This window comes from Protopterus annectens, chromosome 7.part0 (genome assembly GCF_019279795.1).
Source record: "Protopterus annectens isolate FY-2018-M chromosome 7.part0, PAN1.0, whole genome shotgun sequence".
NCBI lineage: Eukaryota > Metazoa > Chordata > Ceratodontiformes > Protopteridae > Protopterus > Protopterus annectens.
The window spans coordinates 220,122,523-220,144,868 of record NC_056739.1 but is presented as its reverse complement, the minus strand read 5'-3'; the positions used below and the strand labels follow the sequence as shown (position 1 = coordinate 220,144,868).

The 22,346-nt window shown below is 41.7% G+C and overlaps 1 protein-coding gene across 1 annotated transcript in view; it reads right to left on the bottom strand.

The window, feature by feature from the left end:
• DENND2C (DENN domain containing 2C) overlaps window positions 1–22,346 on the bottom strand; it is a 1,562,444-nt gene that overhangs the window by 767,614 nt on the left and 772,484 nt on the right. Inside the window, exon 4 of the mRNA XM_044076720.1 lies at window positions 14,957–15,053. Within this exon, the coding sequence (XP_043932655.1) occupies window positions 14,957–15,053 (97 nt within the window). The remainder of the gene's footprint in view (window positions 1–14,956; window positions 15,054–22,346) is intronic.

Sequence of the window (22,346 nt, the reverse complement as noted above, 5' to 3'; positions counted from 1 at the left end):
CAAAATGCAAGAGCTTTGCACATTTAATTTTAGGCAATGTTTTTTATGAATGAACCGTGTTTCTATGATGAACTATGTTTCTTTATGAACTAATTGTGTTAATTAATGCGGGTGTGGTTTTAATATCATGTGACTATACTATGAGGATATTTAAGTGTGTTACATGGTATTTTAAGTGTTTCTGATGAAGTCTGAGGCTTAAGGCTAACAAAAGCATTCAAAATTAATAAAGTTTGCTGTGGAACTTCATTTGGATCCTGCTTCTTTTGAGTTACAGTCTTGTTTAGATTAGAGAGTAGGGGAGATGGATACAGAAGTGTTGAAAGAAGGTGAAAGCGAGATATGGCAATTTTGGCTGGAGGGGTTAGGAAGGCTTTTATTCTGTAAAGTGACCCTAGTTTTTTATTGATGGTTTTGATCGACTGGTTTACATGTAGGTCGAATTTTAGATTGTTATCTATAATGACACCTAATAGTTTTGTAGAGGGATCGGGGGAGATTATTGTGCCATCATTTGCATTTATGGTAAAGATAAAAGCAGTAGACCTTTGTGATGGTGAGAATAACAGCATTTTAGTTTTTTGGGGATTTAGTATCAAACGACGTTCAGAGAACCAGTTTTCTATAGTATTAAAGGTGGACTGGGTAGCAGACCATAAGTCTGTTGATGTGGCCGAGCAGATCAGGGTAGAGCCGTCAGAGTACTGGGTACAGCTGACTTTTGGGATGACTGTATACAGGTTGTTAATGAAGATGGAAAACAGCAGGGGCCCTAGTATGGAGCCTTGTGGTACTCCAAGGGTGTTAGGTAGTAGGTTAGAGAGTTTGTTCTGCCAAAGAACAGCCTGCTGTCTCCCATTCAGGTGGGATTTAAACCACTGAAGGGCTTTAATTATCTAGACAGAATGTTTGCGGGGTGTGTATTAAACGTTGGTGGTCAACCATGTCGAATGCCTTGGAAAGATCCAAGAAGAGGGTGGAGGATATGTGATTGTTGTTGCAATTATGGTTTACGGTGTTGGTAAGAGCTAATAGGGCTGAAGTAGTGCTGTTGTGTGGACAGAAGCCGTGTTGGATATCTGCCATGAGGTGATTCTGGATTAGGTGGTGCATGAGTTGGCTGTGTATACATTTTTCCATAATCTTTGCAAGTGGAGAGAGTATAGCTATTGGTCAATAATTGGAGAATTCAGTGGAGCTGCCTCCTTTATGACGTGGGATTATGTAGGATGTTTTCCAAATGGTGGGAATTATAGCTTCTGCAATGGTTCAATTAGTTAGTATTGATACTGGGTAGGCAATAGCATCAGCTGATTTTTGAAGGTACTCGGCAGGGAGTTTATCAGCAGAGAGTGTGGTGGGTTTTAATTTTTTGACCAAGGTACGGATAAGGGACGTGGACACTGGTTGGAAGCTGAATGAGTGTAGGTTCGTAGGGGTGGTACTTTCAGGGCCAGGGGAGCTAGGAGGTAATTGGCTAGCTAGGGCTTGAATTGTCTCAGTAAAGAATCGGTTAAAAATTTAAATTTATTTTATTTTAAAATTAATTAAATTTAAAATAAATTTATTTAAAGTTCAATACAGTGAACACAATTTTTATCGCCACCAATGTTTTTACGTACACTGTCCTTATACTAACATATTCTCAACTCCAGTGTCCACTAACGAACCTCTTAGAGCTCACTGAAGATCCTGCCTCATAATATGAATACGTGGCATGGACTGGGTACATTCAAGGCATGGTACATGTTCGATGCCTTCCAACTCGTTCAATCATGTAACTATTTTCAATTTTTGCATATGGCAAAGTTAGAAACCACATAATTGCTGTGACTTTATAATTATCTTTTTGGGTCTCAAACCAAGCAACACACTCCTAATAACTGTTGCTTATCAGTGACCAGTATCAGTGTTCTTATTTCATGGGCAACAGCAAAAGATGACCACCTTGCAGTCTTAAACACCAAGAACATGTTTTTCAGTAATCTAAGGTTCCCCAAGTGCAGATGTTACTTTCTAAAGGAATGCTAGTTTAGCACCCTCCCAATATCCACCCAGCTCTCTCACACTGCACAGTTTTGGATTTCATTCACACATTCATGTTATGAAAACTGAAGGCTCCTTCCAGGGAGTTTCCTAGCTTCTTCAAATGGAGATAAAAAACATGTCTGGTGCAGTGAGAAAAAAATGGCATCAGTAAATACCAGATTGAAAAATGACTGCACAGTCTATGTGCAAAATGGCTTCTGTGACAGAACTATACAATAATAGGAAGTTATGTACTTACCATAACGTTCCATGTTAGTTGTCTTCTTCTCACCTTCTTTCTTGCTGGATGGGTTCGGAGCCGAACCTCGGCTCCGACTCGGCCAAATACTAAAGCTCGAGAGCTATTTTTACCGGCTCGAGGCCATCCTATGTCCCATAATGCTAGGCGAAATATAACCAGATCTCGTTTCATAGCTAACACTATGGACAGACATGTCCCACCACTAGAAAAAGATAAAACTAAGAGCTATGTAGAATTATAAACCCTACAGCCTGTTTGTCACCAGGGTTACCAAAGGGGAAGAAGAGCTCTAGCTGAAGGGATAATCCTGGTGACAAGGAAAATCTCACCCAATACTCTAGGTCTTTTCCAGGCTAGGGGGATGGAGGGTGGGACGCAAGAAAGAAGGTGAGAAGAAGACAACTAACATGGAACGTTAAGGTAAGTACATAACTTCTTAATGTTAAGTTGTCAATCTCGCCTTCATTCTTGCTGGATGGGACAGCGTCCCTAGCACCTTAGTCCTGGGTGGTTCAATGGAATAGACTCTTGAGTACAGTGGAACCAAAATCAGCCCTATTTCTGGAGGCAATATCCAGTTTGCAATGAGAGATGAAGGTATGAGGAGAGGCCCATGTGGCCGCTGCACGAATAGAATCCATAGGTAATCTCGCTTGAAAAGCAACTGAGGAAGCTAATGCTCTAGTTGAGTGAGCTCTAGGTTTGGAAGGGAGTTCCTTATGCCTCATTTGATAGGTTAAAGAGATAAGAGAGGTCAACCATCTCGACAAGGTCACTTTAGAAACCGGAAGGCCCTGCTTCCCTTCGGCGTAAGATAAGAAGAGTTGCTCTGATTTTGTCGTTGGCTTGGTTCTATCCAGATAGAAACGTAGTTGCCTATGGACATCCAAACAATGTAATCTTCTCTCAGCTCTATCAGTGTAATTTGGAAAGAAAACTGGGAGATCAATGGTCTGATTCAGATTTTTTTCTGAGAGTACCTTGGGTAAGAAGGATGGATTTGTCCTAAGAGCCACTCTATCTTTGTGAAAAAACAAGATAAGGGGGGCGCACAGAAAGTGCTTGTAGTTCCGAAACCCTTCTGGCTGAGGTAATAGCTACCAAGAAAAGTGTTTTCCACGAGAGCAGTTTTAACGAGCAGGAGGCAGCAGGCTCAAAAGGAGGTAAATTAAAGACGACAGTACCAAATTTAGATCCCATGGTGGAGGTGGGTATTTGACTGGGGGCCTAAGTAATAGGGTACCCTTCAGAAAGGCTTTGCAGAGCTTGTGGGACAGAATACTAGACTCTGACAAGCCAACATGGAAATTTGCAATAGCCGCCAACTGGACTTTGATAGTGGCTGAAGAGGAACCTTTTTGAAAGGGTTCCGCTAGAAAATCTAGAACTGTTTGGACAGGGGCATTAAAGGGATCAACTTGGTTCTTTTCTGCCCAAATAGAGAAACGTTTCCATTTACTATCGTACGTCTTTCTGGTGTTAGACTTGTGAGAGGCAAGGATAATCTGACGTACTGACGGAGAGATTAAGGGAAGTCTGGCTAGGGTTGGAAGTGGAGCAACCAAGCTGTGAGGTTGAGAGAAGACAGGGATTGGTGCAGCCTGCCCGACTGATGGGTCAGAAAGTCTGGCACAGGGTCCAGATGCCAGGGCTGCTCCAGTAGATGACGTTGTAGGAACGGAAACCAGACTTGTTGAGGCCAGTAAGGGGCAATGAGGATCATCCTGGATCTCAAGGCAGTTGCTTTCTGGACTAACAGAGTGATTAAGGGAAAGGGGGGGAAGGCATAAAGGAGACCCCTGGGCCAATCGTGAACTACAGCGTCCCTGGGAGAGAGGCCCAGAAGAGGGAAGCGGGTGAAGAAGTCTTGACACTTGCTGTTTTGAGGGGTTGCAAAAAGGTCGCAGCAAGGCTGACCACACTTTCTGAAGATTTGGTCCACTACTAGTTGGTTGAGAGACCACTTGTAGGGCATGAGAATGTCCCTGCTCAGCCTGTCTGCTATGACATTGGACTTCCCGGGAATGTGTTTTGCTACCAGAAACCGCTGAGAAGAGATCGCCCATTGCCAGAGTCTGAGCGCTTCCTGACAAAGAGGGCAGGACCTGGTTCCGCCCTGTTTGTTGATGTACCATACTACAGACATATTGTCTGTCTGTATTGCAATCGTCCCAGTGGGAAGAGAGTTCTGGAGAGCCTGCAACGCCAATAGCACCGCTCTCATCTCCAGGACACTGATGTGCAAGTGGCACTCTAAGGGTTGCCATGTGCCCTGGACTGTCCTGCCCTGAAAATGCCCCCCCACCCGATCAGGGAGGCATCCGTTGTCACGGTGGCAACCGGAGGGGGGAGAACAACCGGTCTGCCTTGAAGCACCTGGGGTGAGTCCATCCACCAAGATAGGTGTCGTTTGCAAGACTGAGTGATGAGAATCTTGTGTGATATGGGAAGCTGCTGAAAGGACCATTGGGAAAAAAGCATCCACTGTAGTATTCGCATATGAAAACGAGCTAGGGGGAGCAAGGTGATTGTTGCAGCCATCAGACGAAGTGTTTTCAGTACAAACCTGGCTTGGACCCTATCCTCTTGTAGCAGGACTTGAACATGACTGCGAATATCGTATACTCTTTGCGTAGGAAGTTTTGCTGACAACTCTACCGTGTTTAACACGGTGCCTGTGAAGGTAATATGCTGACAAGGCAGATTTTTCGAAATTTATAGAGATGCCTAGCGCTTTGCAGGTTTGTACAGCGTAATCCCTAGCTTGAAGAAGCTGATGCCTGGTGGTAGCAGTAAGGAGCCAGTTGTCCAAATATGGAAACACCTAGAATCCTCGATGTCTCAAGTGAGCCGCAACCACTGCCATGCATTTGGTAAACACCCTGGGGGCTGTGGTGAGGCCAAACGGCAGGGCTCTGAATTGGTAGTAACTGGCTCCCAGCTGGAAGTGGAGAAACCTCCTGGAGCACCTGTTCATTTTGATATGGTAGTACGCATCCTGAAGGTCTATAGAGCACTTCCAATTGTCCTGACCCAGAAAGGGAAGAATGGACTGTAGCGTGACCATCCGGAATTTTGTTCTTTGAACCCGATTTGTTCAGTCTGCTGAGATCCAAAATAGGTCTCCAGTCCCCTGTCTTTTTTGGTACCAAAAAGAATTTGGAGTAGATTCCGGATCCTTGTTGGTCTGCCGGGACTGGTTGGATGGCTCTTTTTAAAAGCAGCTTTGAAATTTCTAGTGCTGCTTGGCCTCTCAGACCGGGTGGAATGTCTGGAAGAGGCCCTTTTGGTTGATGTGGGGTGTGGATAAATGGGATTTTGTAGCCCTCGGATATGATCGACCGTACCCATCTGTCCTGCGTAAGGGAGGACCAGGCTTCTGGGTACAGCAAAAGTCTTCCCCCGACTGCCTCCGAAGGTGGACAGTCAGGCAGCTCCTCAGGGGTGCTGAAAGGGTTTGTCAGAGAAAGATTCTCTGCTACCCTGATTCTGCGGACCCCCCCCCCTGCCCCTAGGGCAGCGTCTGTTATTGTTCCCTCCTCTGCCTCTAGAGGGAAGCTCACCACGTGCGTCCGGCAGAACTCCCTGAGGTTTGCGGAACCACATTTACCTGCCCTTTTGACCCTTTGGATACGGTCTAGAAGGGGCGGAAAAACGGACTCCCACAGCAGAGAGAGTCTTGCCTTCTTGTTCGCACCTTCACTTGAGGTCCAAAAAGAGCAGAACCATCAAAGGGGGTGTTAGTGAATGACGCCTTGAAGGGGTCAGCAAAATTGCAGAGCCACATCCAGGCGTGTCTCCTTAGAGCAACACCCGTACCTGCGGCTCTACTCACTCCATCGGCTGCATAAGAGATGAGCCGCATGGAAGACTTGACGATAGAGTTCAGGGGCCCTAGCTGGGAGTTGATCTTTTCCTGAGACCCCACAGCTGTTGGGTCCTGCAATGTTTCACCCAGTTCCTTGAGAAGATCCCTCTGAAGTCGGATGAAATGGCATAAATAATTCAGCGACCGCATAGCAAAGGTCGCTGAGGAAAACATCCGCTTGCCGTACCTATCCATCGTCCTAGATTCCTTATTAGGAGGATGGACAGATACTGAAGGGTCAGCTAACTCCTTCTTAGTGGCTGCCGCCACCACCATGGCATCCACGGGGACACCCTTGGAAAGAAACTGCTTATCTGAGGGAGCAGTAATAAATTTTGTGGGTCTCCGGGGAGTTGGTTCCATAGTATCTGGAGCCGTCCACGCCTTCTGAGCCACTACTTCCATAAGTGGGTCGAAAGGCGGGGACACCCAGGAGGTGGAAGGGCGAGAACTGAAGGCATCCAGGTACACCGACTCGTCCTCGGATGAGTTGAGGGCAGACCAGTCCCCCCTCTGTTTGAGGATCTCTAAGATGTCAGAGAAAGAGACATCCATAGAGGGGGACCTTAGGGACCCTTCCGAATCATCCAGGTCGGTGTCAGATGTCACTGACTCAAGAGAGTCAACATGTTTCCTCTTACATGTCCTCTTCCGAGGGGGCTACCCCGCAGGGTCAAGGGAAGCCTCGGAAGAGGAAGAAATGCCCAATGGGGCAGCCTGGAGCATCGGTTCTCCTCGCTTGGGGTCAGGAGAGTAGGCAGGGGCCGAAGCAGGCACCGTGGAGGGAGGGGCCGAGGAGGCCGACCGTGGTGCTGGTATAGGAGCCAGCACGCTCATCACCTCAAAGGCGCTCCTGTCAGGCAGGGAAGAAGGACCCAACTCCGAGGAGATGAGAACTCCCCCCAGCACCGAGAGGGATGGCTCCGAGGCCGATGTCGGGGCCGAACTCACCTGCGCTGAGGCTCCGAGAGGGAGAGCAGGTTGGACAAGGGTCCGATGCCACTCGCCCCCTCAGAGCCGACGAGGGAGTCTCGGCGCCCGGATCCCTCCAAGGATGGAGCCAAGGACGGGATTGGAGCCGACAAAGGAACCAACAGTACTAACCTCGACGACCTCCGGCTCCGAACTCAGCAGGGTAGTCGGAGGAGGAACTTGAGCGGGTGTAGGGGTAGCCCCTGTCTGTTGAGACGGGCTATGTAGCAACTGGGCCAGTGCCTGCGACTTTAAAAGCCGGCTGACTACCCTCTCGAGGTCATGGTCCGAAAGCCTGGAAGACCTAGAGGAATGAGATCTATGGCTCCGCTCCGACAAGAGTGGAGACTTCGAAGCCGATCTAACCGACTCGAGAGACGGAGACCTAGAGCGCTTTCTGCTCGGGGACGGCTCCGACACTAAAGTCGGAGCTGACTGAGGTCTAGATGCCTCGGTTCCGGCCGGAACCGATGAGGCAGCAAGAGAACCGCTCGACGCCGGCTCCAAACATGGAGCCGATGATTTGGCGGGCTTTGAAGCTTTCCCAGCCATGTTCTTAGCCGGGAAATCTTCAAGCTTTAACAAGCCTCTAAGTATGATTTTGTTTCTGCGCTCCTGCAGGACTCTAGGGCTAAAAGCGTGGCAGATGGAACAAGAGTCCTGCAGGTGCAGAGGGCCCAAACAATACACACAAGAAGTGTGACCGTCTGTCAGAGACATCTTCTGACAGCACGAGTCACACTTCTTGAAACCTGATACCTTAGTATCCTTAGACATACTGTAAAAACAAACACACAATACTCTAAATTATAATAACAATTTCTATAAAAGAGTAACTACACCAAGTAGAGGGAGAGAATGCCACACACACACACACACACACACACACACACACACACACACACACACACACACACACACACACACACACAGAACAACCAGGGGAAAACTGTACTACAAGGGGAGGGTCAGAGGCCCAACCACCTTAAGGGTGGAGAAAAAGGGAGATTAGCAACTAAAAGAAGGGGAAAAAACTAGTCGCTAACTACACTAATACTAAAGAGACAAAAAAGGATAAAAGACCGACTAAAAACGACCTCAAAAGTTATTAATAAAAATATACGACCTGGAGCCGGTGAAAACGTAACCTCGTAGGTAAGCGGCAAACGAGATCTGGGTATATTTTGCCTAGCATTATGGGACATAGGATGGCCTTGAGCCGGTAAAAATAGCTCTCGAGCTTTAGTATTTGGCTGAGTCGGAGCCAAACCCATCCAGCAAGAATGAAGGCGAGATTGACAACTTAACATCAGTGAATTAAGATATTGCCGATGGCATGCTAAAAAATAAGAGCTGGAAATACTGAAGTTACAGGCAATTGTCCACCAAATTTAATGGAAGATAATTTCTTCAGTTACAAGTGATTCTGAACTAAACTTTCACACTGCACATCCTGGAATCCACATCGCATGAACTAAATCAATGTCACTGTAAAATTTTGTCTCAAATCATAGTATACACATTTTATTTCTGAAAGATTTCAATTACAGACACCTGTTTGTAAGCTAGGATTCCAGGGATAGCAATTTAAGATTAGACATTCTGGATAGGTAGATATAAACTCCCTACGTAAAAGCACCCCTTTCCCTAGGAAAGAAATGCATTGCTAATGCACATGTGCAAGCTACTGCAAAACCAGAGAAACCACTTTAATTAAGAAACTCATGCAGTCTGCTCCACTGGGGATTTAAGATGATCACTTTCCTTTTTTTTTTTCCAAATTTTAACAAACACTCATTATGAATATATATGTGAATATGTACATCTACGGAATTTGTGCATTTGTTTGAAATAATGAGATTGCTAACAGGTTACATCCTAATTTCTTTGAAACGTGAAAAAAGCAGAAGTAAAAATTGTTCTAGCTTTGATTCTACTTTTTTTAAAATGCAGAAAGGGTAGCTTGTAGATGTCTCTGGTATAATTTCTGAGCATGAGAAATTACTTTTTAGAATGTTAAAACAGACAGTATCCTAACAGAACACATGATTCTACTTAAGGTGATGGGCACCTAACTTCTGAAAGGACAAGATGAATTCCAACTCTGTGACTATAAATGTTCACTGTGACCACTACCACTTCTTCCCTTCCCATAGAAAGAGGAAAAAATGCTGGCCAGGCACTGTTTACACCACAAAGACGGCATGTACATGTGTTATTGGCTATTTTTATACTTGGGTTAATCTAGTTTTAATTCTGTGCCACGGCTGTTAACTGAGCTGTTACTGTACAACTATGAAAAACCACAGGTCACCCCCCTTATGGGGATGAGCCAAGAAGCAGTGCAACCCTTCACAGCACAGAATAACCCAAACAAAGGCACACGGGTGATGGCACCTATCTGAGGCAAATAGGTACAGTTAAAGACTTCTAGAAGTGTCTGTGAAGATGCCTGTGATACCAGCTGCTTGCAAAACATTACGCACTGACAGATGATACTTATTAGTATGCACTATTTGTGAAGATATTTTTGAAAGGCTGTGAGATAACAACAGGGGTTGGAAATCATCTGATCTGCACTGCAGTACTGTAATGTTACAACTCAGGCTGTTGCACTCTTCAGGTTCTCAAAGATTTGAGAGACATACAAAACAAGAGGTAAAGTGACTTCTAAATCAAGCAGGTAATGATCAAAATCTCCAGAAGGCACTGACATTTCGTCCATTTTTTTCTATGAGCTGTTTCCTGACCATAAAGTCCTCCTCTGTAAACCCAGACCATTACAGCAGGCTGGGGGACCATCATACAGGCAGAAACAGCAGTGTTTATGCCCTTGCTGACATTTACTTACTTATGTGATAGTTTTTAAGGACATCCGCGGTGGTGTAGCGGTAGCGTTGTTGCCTCATAGCAAGAGGTTCTCCTGTTCGATTCTCGGCTGGAGTGCGGGGAATGCCTTCTGTGTGGAGTCTGCATGTCCTCCCTGCGGTTGGGTGGGCATTCGAAAGACATGCGTAAATGGGCGTGCCTTCATTGAAGGTTGAACGTCGAGCTGGCACCTCGGCGTTCGTGAAAATCTGCTGCCAATCATTAGTGGACCGGAGTTCCGCTGTGGCGACCCCTAACTGGGAAAAGCCAAAAGACAAACAACAACAACATTTGTTAGCTAGGTTGGTCAAACTGATCACAAAAGCCCATTTTCAGTGCAGACCCGAGGAGAAAAGCTCCAGTACAAAAAAATCAATTATAAAACGTGCATTTAAGATAACAGAAATAGACAGTAACAGGCTGGTGCCATGAAGGATAACAAAGATGAGACGTTAGTTATTACCTAGCATGGCAGGTACAATGAAATACAAAACTGAGATAAGTTAAGACACATGTTGTTATACACATGGCATCCAAGTCCAAGTCACTGTTCCACTGTATTTGGCATTCATCAGACCTATCATTGAGTACAATCAATGCCCCCCTTTGGTATCTACCTAACCAGGCGTATCCAACATTTGGAACGTCCACAGACGTTCCTCACTAAAAGAATACAGGGCATAAGTAACATGCCCTATGCAGACTGCCTCAATGCCCTATCCCTGTGTTCTGTCTCCTACAGGCTTTTGAGGGGAGATCTATGCCTTGCATACAGGGAATTGTCAGACCTCACTCTTATGGACCTCCTGCATGTCCACAAAACAAACAGCACCAGAATTACCCATTCTAAAGATTTAAACCTTGCTTGTTATATAAACAGGACCTGCTGGAGAGATGGGGATGTATCCCAAAGACTAGCGTGTCTATGAAACAGGCTTCCCATCCATGTGAAGCAGAGTTCCTCCCTAACCCAATTCAAGTGCAACTTGGGACAAATGGATGGGAAACCGGAAATTCATCCCTGGTTTGCTATGTCTCTAATGGACACAGGCAACCTGTAAAATGGTTCGTCTCCCAGGCCCATGCTTACACTTAACAAGGGTATCGGAACTTGTCAGAGATTTGGGATGCATGGCTAGGCTTAAAAAGGCCCTTGTGGTCGTTAGCCTAGTAAACACCTATGAACCTATAACAAAGGAAGGAATACAGAAACTCAAATATATATATATATATATATATATATATATATATATATATATATATATATATACATATGTATATATATATATAAATATATATGAAGCACAGGTTAATACATCACATATTTGAGTGAAGCCTGATAATTACAATTTATGGCTCTAACTCTGCACCCTAGGCACACATCAAGAGACCTGCATAACTGGTAATCATAATGACATACTATGCGAGTGTAAACTCATGCAACCAAACAAAGGCTACCAAATTCAAGACTTGGTGGACACACACACACACCCACAGGTCATACTTTGCATCACTACCCTCTTCCATAAGTTTTTTTTTTTGTACCAGATGGCTCTGGTGTCCCTTCCTCCAAGATGGATACACCCATGCTTCCCACACTTCAGCTTTAATAAAAACTTTGACCTTTGAGGTAGGTAACCATTAAACTTTATGCATCTTGTCAGTAATTAAGCTAAGAGTTGTGGATATACAACAGCTAAACAGGTACACAGTTACTACTAATTCTTCCATATCAACCTGATCTCTCAGCTCCTAAAATAATGTGACATTACACGCTGATGTTGCAAGCTAATAATATGGTCTTTGAATTTCATGTTATAGCTCTTCCAAAATTTCAAGCATGGGCAGCACAGTAGCCCAGAGGAAAAAGACAAGATTTCTGCCTCAACTCCCAAGGTCTAGTCCTGACCTTTGATCACTATATATAGTGAAGATTGCTTCCCCAGTTCTACAATAGTTATCTATGGCTATTCTGGGTTCTTCTTATGTCCACAAAACATGCTGACTGGCTGCACTAAACTGTCTATATATACACTTACATGCACACAACCACTATCCATCATCACCTCCTTTTTCCTCAGTTCTTACATGGGGTCAGGGTGCTGCAGCAGATGTCACCACCACTCTCTAGTGCCAGTCTCCTACCTTCAACAGTCATTTCCAGCTGTTGCACTCCGTATTCACACAGTCTTTCTATTGGTTGGATGCCATCTCTTACTCTTCCCTTCTCCCTGTCTCCCAAATCTGCTTTTGCCAAATTACATGCGGCTTTCTAGCACACTTGACTGAACCATTGCACTTCATTCTCCTTGACTTCACTGCATCCGGGGCTTCTTCGTCTTCAGTTCGGTCTTCATCTCTTCGTCAGTTCCACAGATAACAACCTAGTTAGCCTTTCCAAGGATTTCATCTACATCAGCTCAACCCTTCTCAACTGCTATGCCCAGGTTCCTGTGCCATAAAGCAGCAATGGTTGCACCACAGTTTTGTACACCATATTTTCTGGATTCTTTCACACCCTACCCTGACTTTTGTGCCAGTTGGCTGCAGCACCTCTGGCTGATTCTAGCTTAGACTTCCTCATTTAAATTTCCTTCATTAACCACCCCTTCCCAGTTATCTAAAACCATTAATATGTTCCAATTTTCAGCTTGTATACACACACACACACACACATATATATATATATATATATATATATATATAGATATATAGATATATATATATATCTATATATATATATCTATATATATATATATATATATATATATATATATATATATATATATATATATATATAGATATATATATATATAGATATATACATATATATATATATATATATATAACATATACATATATATGTATACAAATAAATAGGATTTCCCGCTTCCCGAAACGCATCCACTCATAGAAAATGTATAATACTGTTTACTTGAGAACAGAAATGGCTGCTCAAAAAGTACTCAAACACTTGCTTCATACAAACACACATCAGCACAAAATTTAAATACACATTTCGGCTGGGGGGGGGGGTGCATTATGCCTTCCACTCACCCATTTATTATTTTCACTATAAAGTTGCTGAAGCAGCAATAATAATAATAATACATATTACTTGCTCTTTCTGTGCAACACTGCATTCTTTAAGGAAAACAATCATACTGTTTCTCCAAATATATATATGGATACACTGACTAATACCTAAATGCTACTTGACTCACATCAACACAAAGTTGACAGATTACTATGCATGCAGAAGGAATACCCTAGCAGCATGCAACAAGCCTTATAAAAGAAGTAAAACATATTTTTTACACAGGGGCACAGCACTCTGCCTGCCTCATCTCCCCCACCCACTTATTACATATACTAACTCGACGATCACACATTCCCTAGGAATGGGGGATATTCCCCAACACTGGAAACTGTCGATCTTGTACACCTATTAATGACCTGTTTTGTCAACCAAAGTGTGCTGAATAATCAGAATTAAAGAGTTAAAATTTTGGAGTTTCAACTACCTTATCCACTCCTAAATATAAATAGATAGATATAGCTATGTAAATGTGCACAGATAAATCTACATACTTACATATGTACATTTACACACACAAAATCAGGCATCCCTGGCACTTAATGCACAAGGTTAAAGATATGAGCTCAAACTGCTTCCTGCAGTAGAGAGTCTTGAATCCCTTAGCCTACCATGCAACTCCGAGGAAGTCATTTAACCAGATTTGGATATGTAGCAACTGGGCTGGGCTCCGCAGTGGTCTCAGACTGCAGATCTAGTAACTACCTATGAGCCAGTTCAAGCAAATTAGAAATGAGCAGACCACCTCGCTCAGTACATAAACAAAGACATACAGTTGATCTAAAATCATATTATCTACACCACAAAAATAAGTATCACATACCTGACTTCCAAATTAGTCTAAGAGCAGAACTCTGAATATAGAACCATCGTGGTTATTGCCTTAAATGATCTCCTTTGGAAGGTGCTGTTAGATGCTGTATGGTAGCTTATAAGTGGAACGCTGTTCAGAAGGAAATGGCAACCGCAACTGAAACAAGTGGTGGTGATGTGTGGCACTCCCATGTGCATCCTTTCATTGATTTTTGCAAGGGTGTTACCCCCCCCCCCCCATATTGGGGGATGTGCCACTCACACCACTGTTATTTACATACACTAATTCCTGACACAGCTGTACCTTGAAGTAGGGGAAGAACACAGATACCACAATCTTGGCTTTGTCTCACTCTCACTCCATTCCCTTATGTATGTTTACTATGTCAGGTAAAAGTTTTTTTTTTTTTTTTTTTTTTTTACATTATGGTTATTTGACTCTCTGGTATGGAGTACACATTTACATATGCCTGCTAGATAAAGTGAAGGCAAAAACACGCACAGAGAACCACCACATGTGGGCTGGTGTGAGTCCGTTTGTATGCCTTAACCTTATCAAACACATTCACAGTCACAGCTAAAGTGAAGGCAAACACACACGCACCCACACACACACGCACCCACACACACACACACACACACATCCATATGTGTGTGTGTGTGTGTGTGTGTGTATGTGCAAAATTATGCTAGTAATATCTGAGACAGGTTACATGTCATCAGTGTAAAAAACTCTAAAGCTCTTCAAAATTTACTCCTAGGTTTATCATACACCTGAAAAATTATGTTAAGCTACAAAAAGCTTATAGATAAACTTTGTTCCATAATATTGCATGCACAGGCATGCTGCACACACACACACACACACACACACACACACACACACATATATATATATATATATATATACACGCTAATGCACACTCTGTCAACAGCTTTTTTTAAGGATATAAAGCAACTGTCATTGTTTCTCTTCTCTGCATGACCTCAAACTCGAGTAAATTAAGTAAACACAAGACAAGCAAGTCAGGCAGCTTGTTCATATTACCTTTTGATGGAGCTGCATCTTGCCCCAAAGGCTGCTGGGTTCGTACTCTCTTCTTTCCTCTTTTAGCATCAAAAATCTCCTGTATTTTTAGCACCACCTTTAACAGAAATTGAATAAATCATGTACCATTCTTTGTGTGGTATGTCCCAAAAAAAGTAAATATACTTTGGCTAAGGTGCTGAGAGGATACCACTAGTACAGCTAAGCAGACTGCCACAAATTTCTACACATTAAATGTTCAAGCCAACATGAAAATTCAATTCTATCATTCAAGAACACACTCTATTAGTTTTGCGTACATTGGTTTAATTCAGAACAGCAAGGTATTTTATGCACTGTATATACGTTTATTTGCACATTTAAGTCCTGTGACTTAATGAAATACTAAAATACTGCCCATAAGACAAACACTTTGAGACGTAGAAAACATACATCTATAATTCAACACCATCAGCACTTGTACTCCATGCTTAACTTTCCATTCCATTAAGTGCTGTCTGAAAAATGTTTTAACTATATTCATGCAGCATTTTAGCACACACTTTAACAACATTTCATATAATACAGTAGTACAGACTAAATATAGCATTTACATTTAGTATTTCAATGAGTACACTCAAACACTGCTTCATGCACACTACTTTTCCAGTATTTCAGGCTGGACTCCATTTCAGATTCTCAGTATGATTTTAAATTGTTTTCACAGACTTACTGTCATGTTACATGACATTCAACAAACCTCATCAATGCTTAATTAGTGAAGACAAAGCAACAAGCACTATAAAAGTTGGAGTTATGTCATTTTGCTACACATATGCAAGGCAGCTGTACCACGCAGGTAACTTGCAATATATCCCTTACTGTTTTAATTTAGTCGACAGCTTATCCCAGATTGCCTTGACTTTTGTACAGTTCCATAGTGTGTGTGTTTTATGTCCAATTAGACATGTCTTTTAAGTACAGCAGAGACTATACATCCACAGGTACACCAAACAATGCTTTGTCAGGCAAGTTACGACTTCTGATACATTGTATATACTGGAACTTACAGAACAGGATATAGCTGCAAGATCTGCACTACAGAGTTCCCAACGCACATCTGCTACCTTAGCTTGCAGCACCTCCTGTTAGTATTTCATGATTTACATTGAGCAGCAACCTGTTTGATGTAAGATACCATCATATAATACAGATATACATTTTTCTCCTGGGGTGCTCTTTTGAATCATTCACTTGTCAGGTTACAACTTTTAATGGGAGTGGAGTGATGCTCAAAAACTTGGAGGCTACTAATTGGTACTGATTTAACAAACTGACACCTATCTGTTTTAAATCCTGTGTTTTATTAGAGCTGGTATGGTTAGGATCATACCTTCTAAGAAAACTTATTTCCTTATCCCAGAATCTCAAAAACAAGGCCAGTGAGGGCATTCTACCATATGTGGTAATATTTGAGTTAAGAAATACTCATGGATACAGGATGTAGTTATCTGTATTCCTATACTTCAAACATCAATTTATGTCCTTGGTCAGATATTTCAGTGGAGATATTTTTTTTAAAGAAGAAACATCTTTATTAAATTATTACATAGGCCATACGCAATCGCCTATTTATATAAATGAAAACAAACCATACTGATGGAATTTTAGTTGACAGCATACATCACAAACCATACTGACATAAATCTACTTGTAGATATTATACATCATTTATAATCTGTCCAGCCATTATCAGACATTACATACTTTACTGAAATCTTGTCTTCTTCTAAATCTCGTTCCTCCTCTGCATGTATTCTTCCCACAATTCCCATTTTTCTTCTATGTAATTTGCTCCTACCCTTTTCTAAAGATCCAAATTCCAGTTGTTTTATCGGGCTATATTAGAAGCTTGAAGAGAGTCTTTGTTGAATGCTTAAATGTTGACACGTAAAAACGCTGGAAACCATGAATGGCCATTTCTGCAATTTTTTTCTCTGTCAAAAATTTGCTTGCCCATTATCTGGAATAGCCAGTGTAGAGTGATCTCGGAGTTGGTATATTTAGTTGGGGGCAGCCACCATAATTAGACTCAGTAATGCTTTACTATGTCTACGCAATTCTGATTCTGTATCATAGCTCAAAAAAAAGAAGCTTTAAAGTCTGCCAACTCATTACATTCCCAGAAAATATGTTCCCATTCACCTCTTTCTTCCCCATCGCACTGCCAACATTTGCTATCTACCGGAGGAAAAATTCTTTGGAGCCTAGTCGAAATAATACTTTGCGACTCTAGAAAGTCTGAACATTCAAAATTGGTATCAAACTGCCATTATCCCACAGGCCCTTCTCTTGACCGAAGTGGTATCCATATGGGTATCAATTCTTCCAAATATCTGATGTGTTCTGAAACTTTCATCAGCTTTACAAGGTTGCTGACTGTGTAATACAACTCAGATTCAGGGAGTTGAAAAACCTTATCTGTCAAAACACACCATCTTCTCAAGGTTATGTCTTCCACAGTTCCAAACAAAATCCAATACAACTTTGTTTAACTGTTTGAAAACAGCCTTAGGAAGCTTGAGGACACTACTGCTACTGTAGAAAACGACACAAGGAAAGATAATCATCTTGGCTATCATCAATTGGGCCTACATGATGAAGTGGGACTTCACCCATCTTTTAGGGTCCTTGTGTATCTTCTCTTGTATGTTGACAAGTCCGTATGAATAAAAGTTCTGAGGTCTTGGTTGTATGCTACCCTCATATTTTAATGTTAATGACATTTCTATGCTATCAAGGTTCAAGGGGTTAATAAAGAAAGGACCGTTTCCTATAGGCAAAAGTGTAGTGTACTAGATGCAGTAGACATGAGTGTTTTTTCAGGAAACTACAATGTAAGGCTGGAATGCCGAGAGTCCCAGTGGCAGATTAGTTTAAGATCGGTTAGACATCCAGGTTTGAATGAGACAGTTAAAGTACTTTTTACTAGCACAGAGGTTATAAAGGCATCATTTGCTTAAACTGTTAAGATTTGAACTAAGCTTCATTATGTGTTTTTTGTTTCACAGTGCATCTTTAAATTTTATCTTTGAGTTACTGGGGATGATGATTGGACATTCGTGAACATGTCACTTTTCAGTCATCATTTTTAAATTGTGGCTGTGTGTTTAACAGTTACATTCTGATGAATTTCTAAGTGTTTATTAAGAGAAAAAGCACTTAATATTGTTTCTATGACTCCTTTCATGTAGCTTTGTGGAACATTTTGTCATTTAAAAGTGCAGATTTGTTTACGATGAGTTTACAGCTTGACCTCAAACTAAAATCCTTACTGATGTTCAGCATGGATTTCTGAGAGATAAAAGGACTTTTTATTTCATTTTTTTGCCTTTGTTTACTGGGTTTATCAAACTGCGTGCAGTCAAAAAACCCTTTTCAGCAAAGGCACAGGGAGAAAAGCTCAAACATGTTACAAACATTTTTAAACATTCAGTAATATACTTACACAGACATTATGTAATATACATTAATGATTACACATAGATTACATTCATATGAAATAAAGGCAACTACTACAATACAAAAAAACATAGTTACACATTAGTAAATGTTGAACACTGAACATCTGAAGTACATTCATAGGTTTTCCAAATAGATAATACATCATGTGATTAGAAATTCAAAGAAATAAAGGTGAGGGAAGGAACTAGGCAGGGTAAAAAACATTAATATATTAGTTAAGAGGTGGGGTATGAAGCAGGTCCATAGATAATTTTATATATATATATATATATATATATATATATATACTCATATATATATATGGATCTAGGACTTTTGATAGAAAGATGAAAACCCCAAATCCATTACCACCGAATACACTAACAAAAGCACTTTCATCGAAAAAGCGCTTTCATTAAAGTATTTGTTTGTTTGCGTCTTTCGGCTTTTCCCGGTTAGGGGTCGCCACAGCGGATCTCCGGTCTGCTAATGATTGGTAGTTGATTTTTATGTGCCGAGTTACCAGCCCTGATGCACAACCTTCAACAAAGGTACGCCCATTCATGCATGTCTCCACGCAGAAGACGCTCTAACTGAGAATCAAACCAGACAGCGTCTTACTGTGAGGCTGTTAAAAAAAAAAAAACACAAAATCTACTTGAATGCAGGGGGCAAACCCCCCAACCCCCTACTTTAATATTCTCACCCCGAGGTCGCATGACAGTGGGGAAAAGGGAATTTTCCCTTACCACACCGTAGTACGACCAGAAAAACAAGCATACTTACGTGAAAGTGCTGCTTCGGTGTACAGCACTTTCGCGCAAGCATGCTCACCAAATTGGGATTCGGTGAAAGATGCAGTCAAGCATCTGTACGGATCCCAGATATATTTATGGCAATCATAAAGTTTAGAAATTTAGAGGTGGGGCTTCAGCAGTACCACAATTATATGCATTATGCTTGGGAGACGACTGTAAGACTATTCGGGTACTGGTCAAGACTTGTCTGGCATAAGATTATGAATGAAGAAAAATGTTTTGATGATATAGCAAGCTGAAGATAGCTGTGACATTTATCCTGAAGATATACAGGGGCATATCCAGGTGACGTTTTAGGTGTGTTTTAAATAACTTTGCAATCTGAATGCACTTCAGTGGTTGTAGGACATGTTTTAATAGTTTACTTACACTATTTGAATACAGAGTCATCTGCACTACAAATTGACTTGGTTATAGCGACTAGTGATTTTTCTCTTGAGCATAAAATTCTAGTGGGAGAGTACTATTGTATTAAATTGTTAAAGGCAATGTCAGTCTGCATACTGTACTTATCTGAGAAACAAACTACAGTACACAGATGTTTAGGTGATGTGGTGGCTCTAACCAGTCTCTGATGGCTAGGCAGTGGTGTGTTCTACTGTTATAGTTGACTGCAAACTTGTCTATCTTATAACATTGTTCAAGTTTGGACAGTTCTGAGACTTGAAGGTTAGTGAAGACTGATGCAGCATAGAGAAGAGACAGCAGTAAGAAAGTAGAGGCTAAACATTTTCTGGCTGTTTACTCTGTATAATGTACCTAGCTTATGAGAAGTTTTTTTAACATGTGCTACATGGTGGTCAAATTTAAACGATTCATCTATGATGACACCCAGTCATTTTTTGTGGTTTACATATGTTCTATCATGGCATTTTTGGCAGAGACAATAGTGAATATTGTTTTGGTAGAGCTATGATTCAGGGTAAACAGTAATTCAGTTTTTTTAAGATTTATTAGTAGTTATGAATTATTTAGCCATATTTCAGTTGATAATTGTTGTTTTGTAAAGTCTTAGTTAAGAGTGAGATTTGGCCTGGTACATATCCTTGTGGGACACCAATAGTTACAGGCAAGAAAGCAGAAAATTAAAAGTTATATTCTTATAACTATGCATCTGTTATCCATTTTCATTCTTCCTCGATGTATAATGGATTTAGAGCCAATCCTCGGATCCCACTCGGCTGCTTATTCCAGACTTCAGATCCAGCTCTCGGGCTCCTCCCTCTACCCATAATGCACTACTGCATTCCCAATGCCTCAAACTGAGTTTGCTGCCCTATCCCTATAGTAAAACAGAGACAGGAATAGTTTAATAGAAAGACAGGGTTCAAACCTGGAACTGTAGGTTCTCCAATGCAGTCCAATAGAACTTGGATAGGGGATGGATGGGAGGGAAGTTGAAGAATGAAAATGGATAACAAACAAGCCTAGTTGTGGTAAGAACATAACTTTAAAATCTGATGTTGCCTTTTCATTCTTCCTAAACATAAGGGACAGAGTCCCCAGATACACTGACTGGCCCTCATGGAAGGATATTCCAGAGTACCGCCAAACCAAAGGCAGCTCTGTTCCTAGAAATAATATCCAATTTGCAACGAGTAACAGAAGTATGAGCAATGGACCATGTAGCTGCAGCACAAATGTCATCAAGAGATGCTCTTGACCAGAAATCATATGATGTGGCCATTGACCTGGTTGAATGAGCTTTGGGAGGTTTATATAATGTCATGCCTTTCTGAGAATAAATCCAGGAAATACACTCTTTTATCCATTTTGCTAGAATAATTCTGGATATTGGATAACCTAGTCATTTTGGAGAAAAGAAAAAAAAGAGTTGGTCTGATTTTCTGAACTATCTTGTCCTGTGAAGTCAGAACTGTAATTGTCCGTGCACATCAAGAAGATGCAGCATGTATTCTCCTTTATCAGAAAAAAAATGATAAATGGATGGATTGGTTAATGTTATTCTCAGAGGCCACTTTATGTAAAAAGGAAGGGTTAGTCTGTAAGGAAACTTATCCTTATAAAAGAAATTATGTAAGGAGATTTTGAAGACCAAGCCTGGAGTTCAGATATTCTCTTTCCAGATGTGATGGCTACTAAAAAAACTGTTTTCCATTACAGAAACCTCAGATCAAATTTAGCTGAAGGCTGAAAAGGTTTCTGTGTTAGGACTTGTAGTACAACTGTCAGATCCCAAGGTGGTGAGGGATCTTTTATTTGAAATGTTATAAGAAAAAATTATTTTCATTAAAGCTTTACACAGTTTGAATGAAGTCTTCTGTCTGTTCTCCATGTGAAAATTAGAAATAGTTGTCAGTTGACATTTAACTGTAGAAAAACTAGCTCATTTCTCAAAAAACATTGTCGAGAATTGGAGAATCATAGAGGCTGGGGCATTTGCTTTTGTATACTTTTTTGGTAGATTCTTTTTGAGAAGCCAAAATAATATCACAAACGCATGAAGTAAGCATGGGTTGTCTGTCTACTATAGGAAGTGGAGAAACCATGCGGTTATTCTAAGAGCTCGAATGTCAGGATGTTGGATCACTGACGGGTGTAATACCAGATCCAGACTTGGCTCCAGTATCCATACAGGACAACGAAGATGAGACCGTAGAAAGGGGAACCACACTTGCCGGGGCCAGAAGGGGGCAATGAGGATTACTGAGCTCTCCAATCTGCTTGCTTTCTGTAAAAAGTTTGGAATCAAGGGAAAAGGAGGGTAAACATAAAGGAGACCTGAGGGCCAATCATGAACTAGAGCAGCTCTCGGTGACTCCCCAAGAAGAGATCAGAGAAAAGTACCTGCTGTACTTGAAGGGAGTGGCAAATAGGTCACAGCAAGCTTGGCCCCAACGCCAGAAAATCACATCCACCACAGGCCGATTGACAGACCACTTGTGGGGCATCAAAATGTATCCATTTAGTTTGTCAGCCAGCACTCTGGTTTAAACTGGAATGTGCGTCACAATTAGAAAGCAGTCTGACGAAACTGCCCATTCCCATACTCACATGGCCTCTCTGCAAAGGGGGTAAGATTGAGTTCCTCCTTGTTTGTTGATGGACCAGACTACAGACATGTTGTT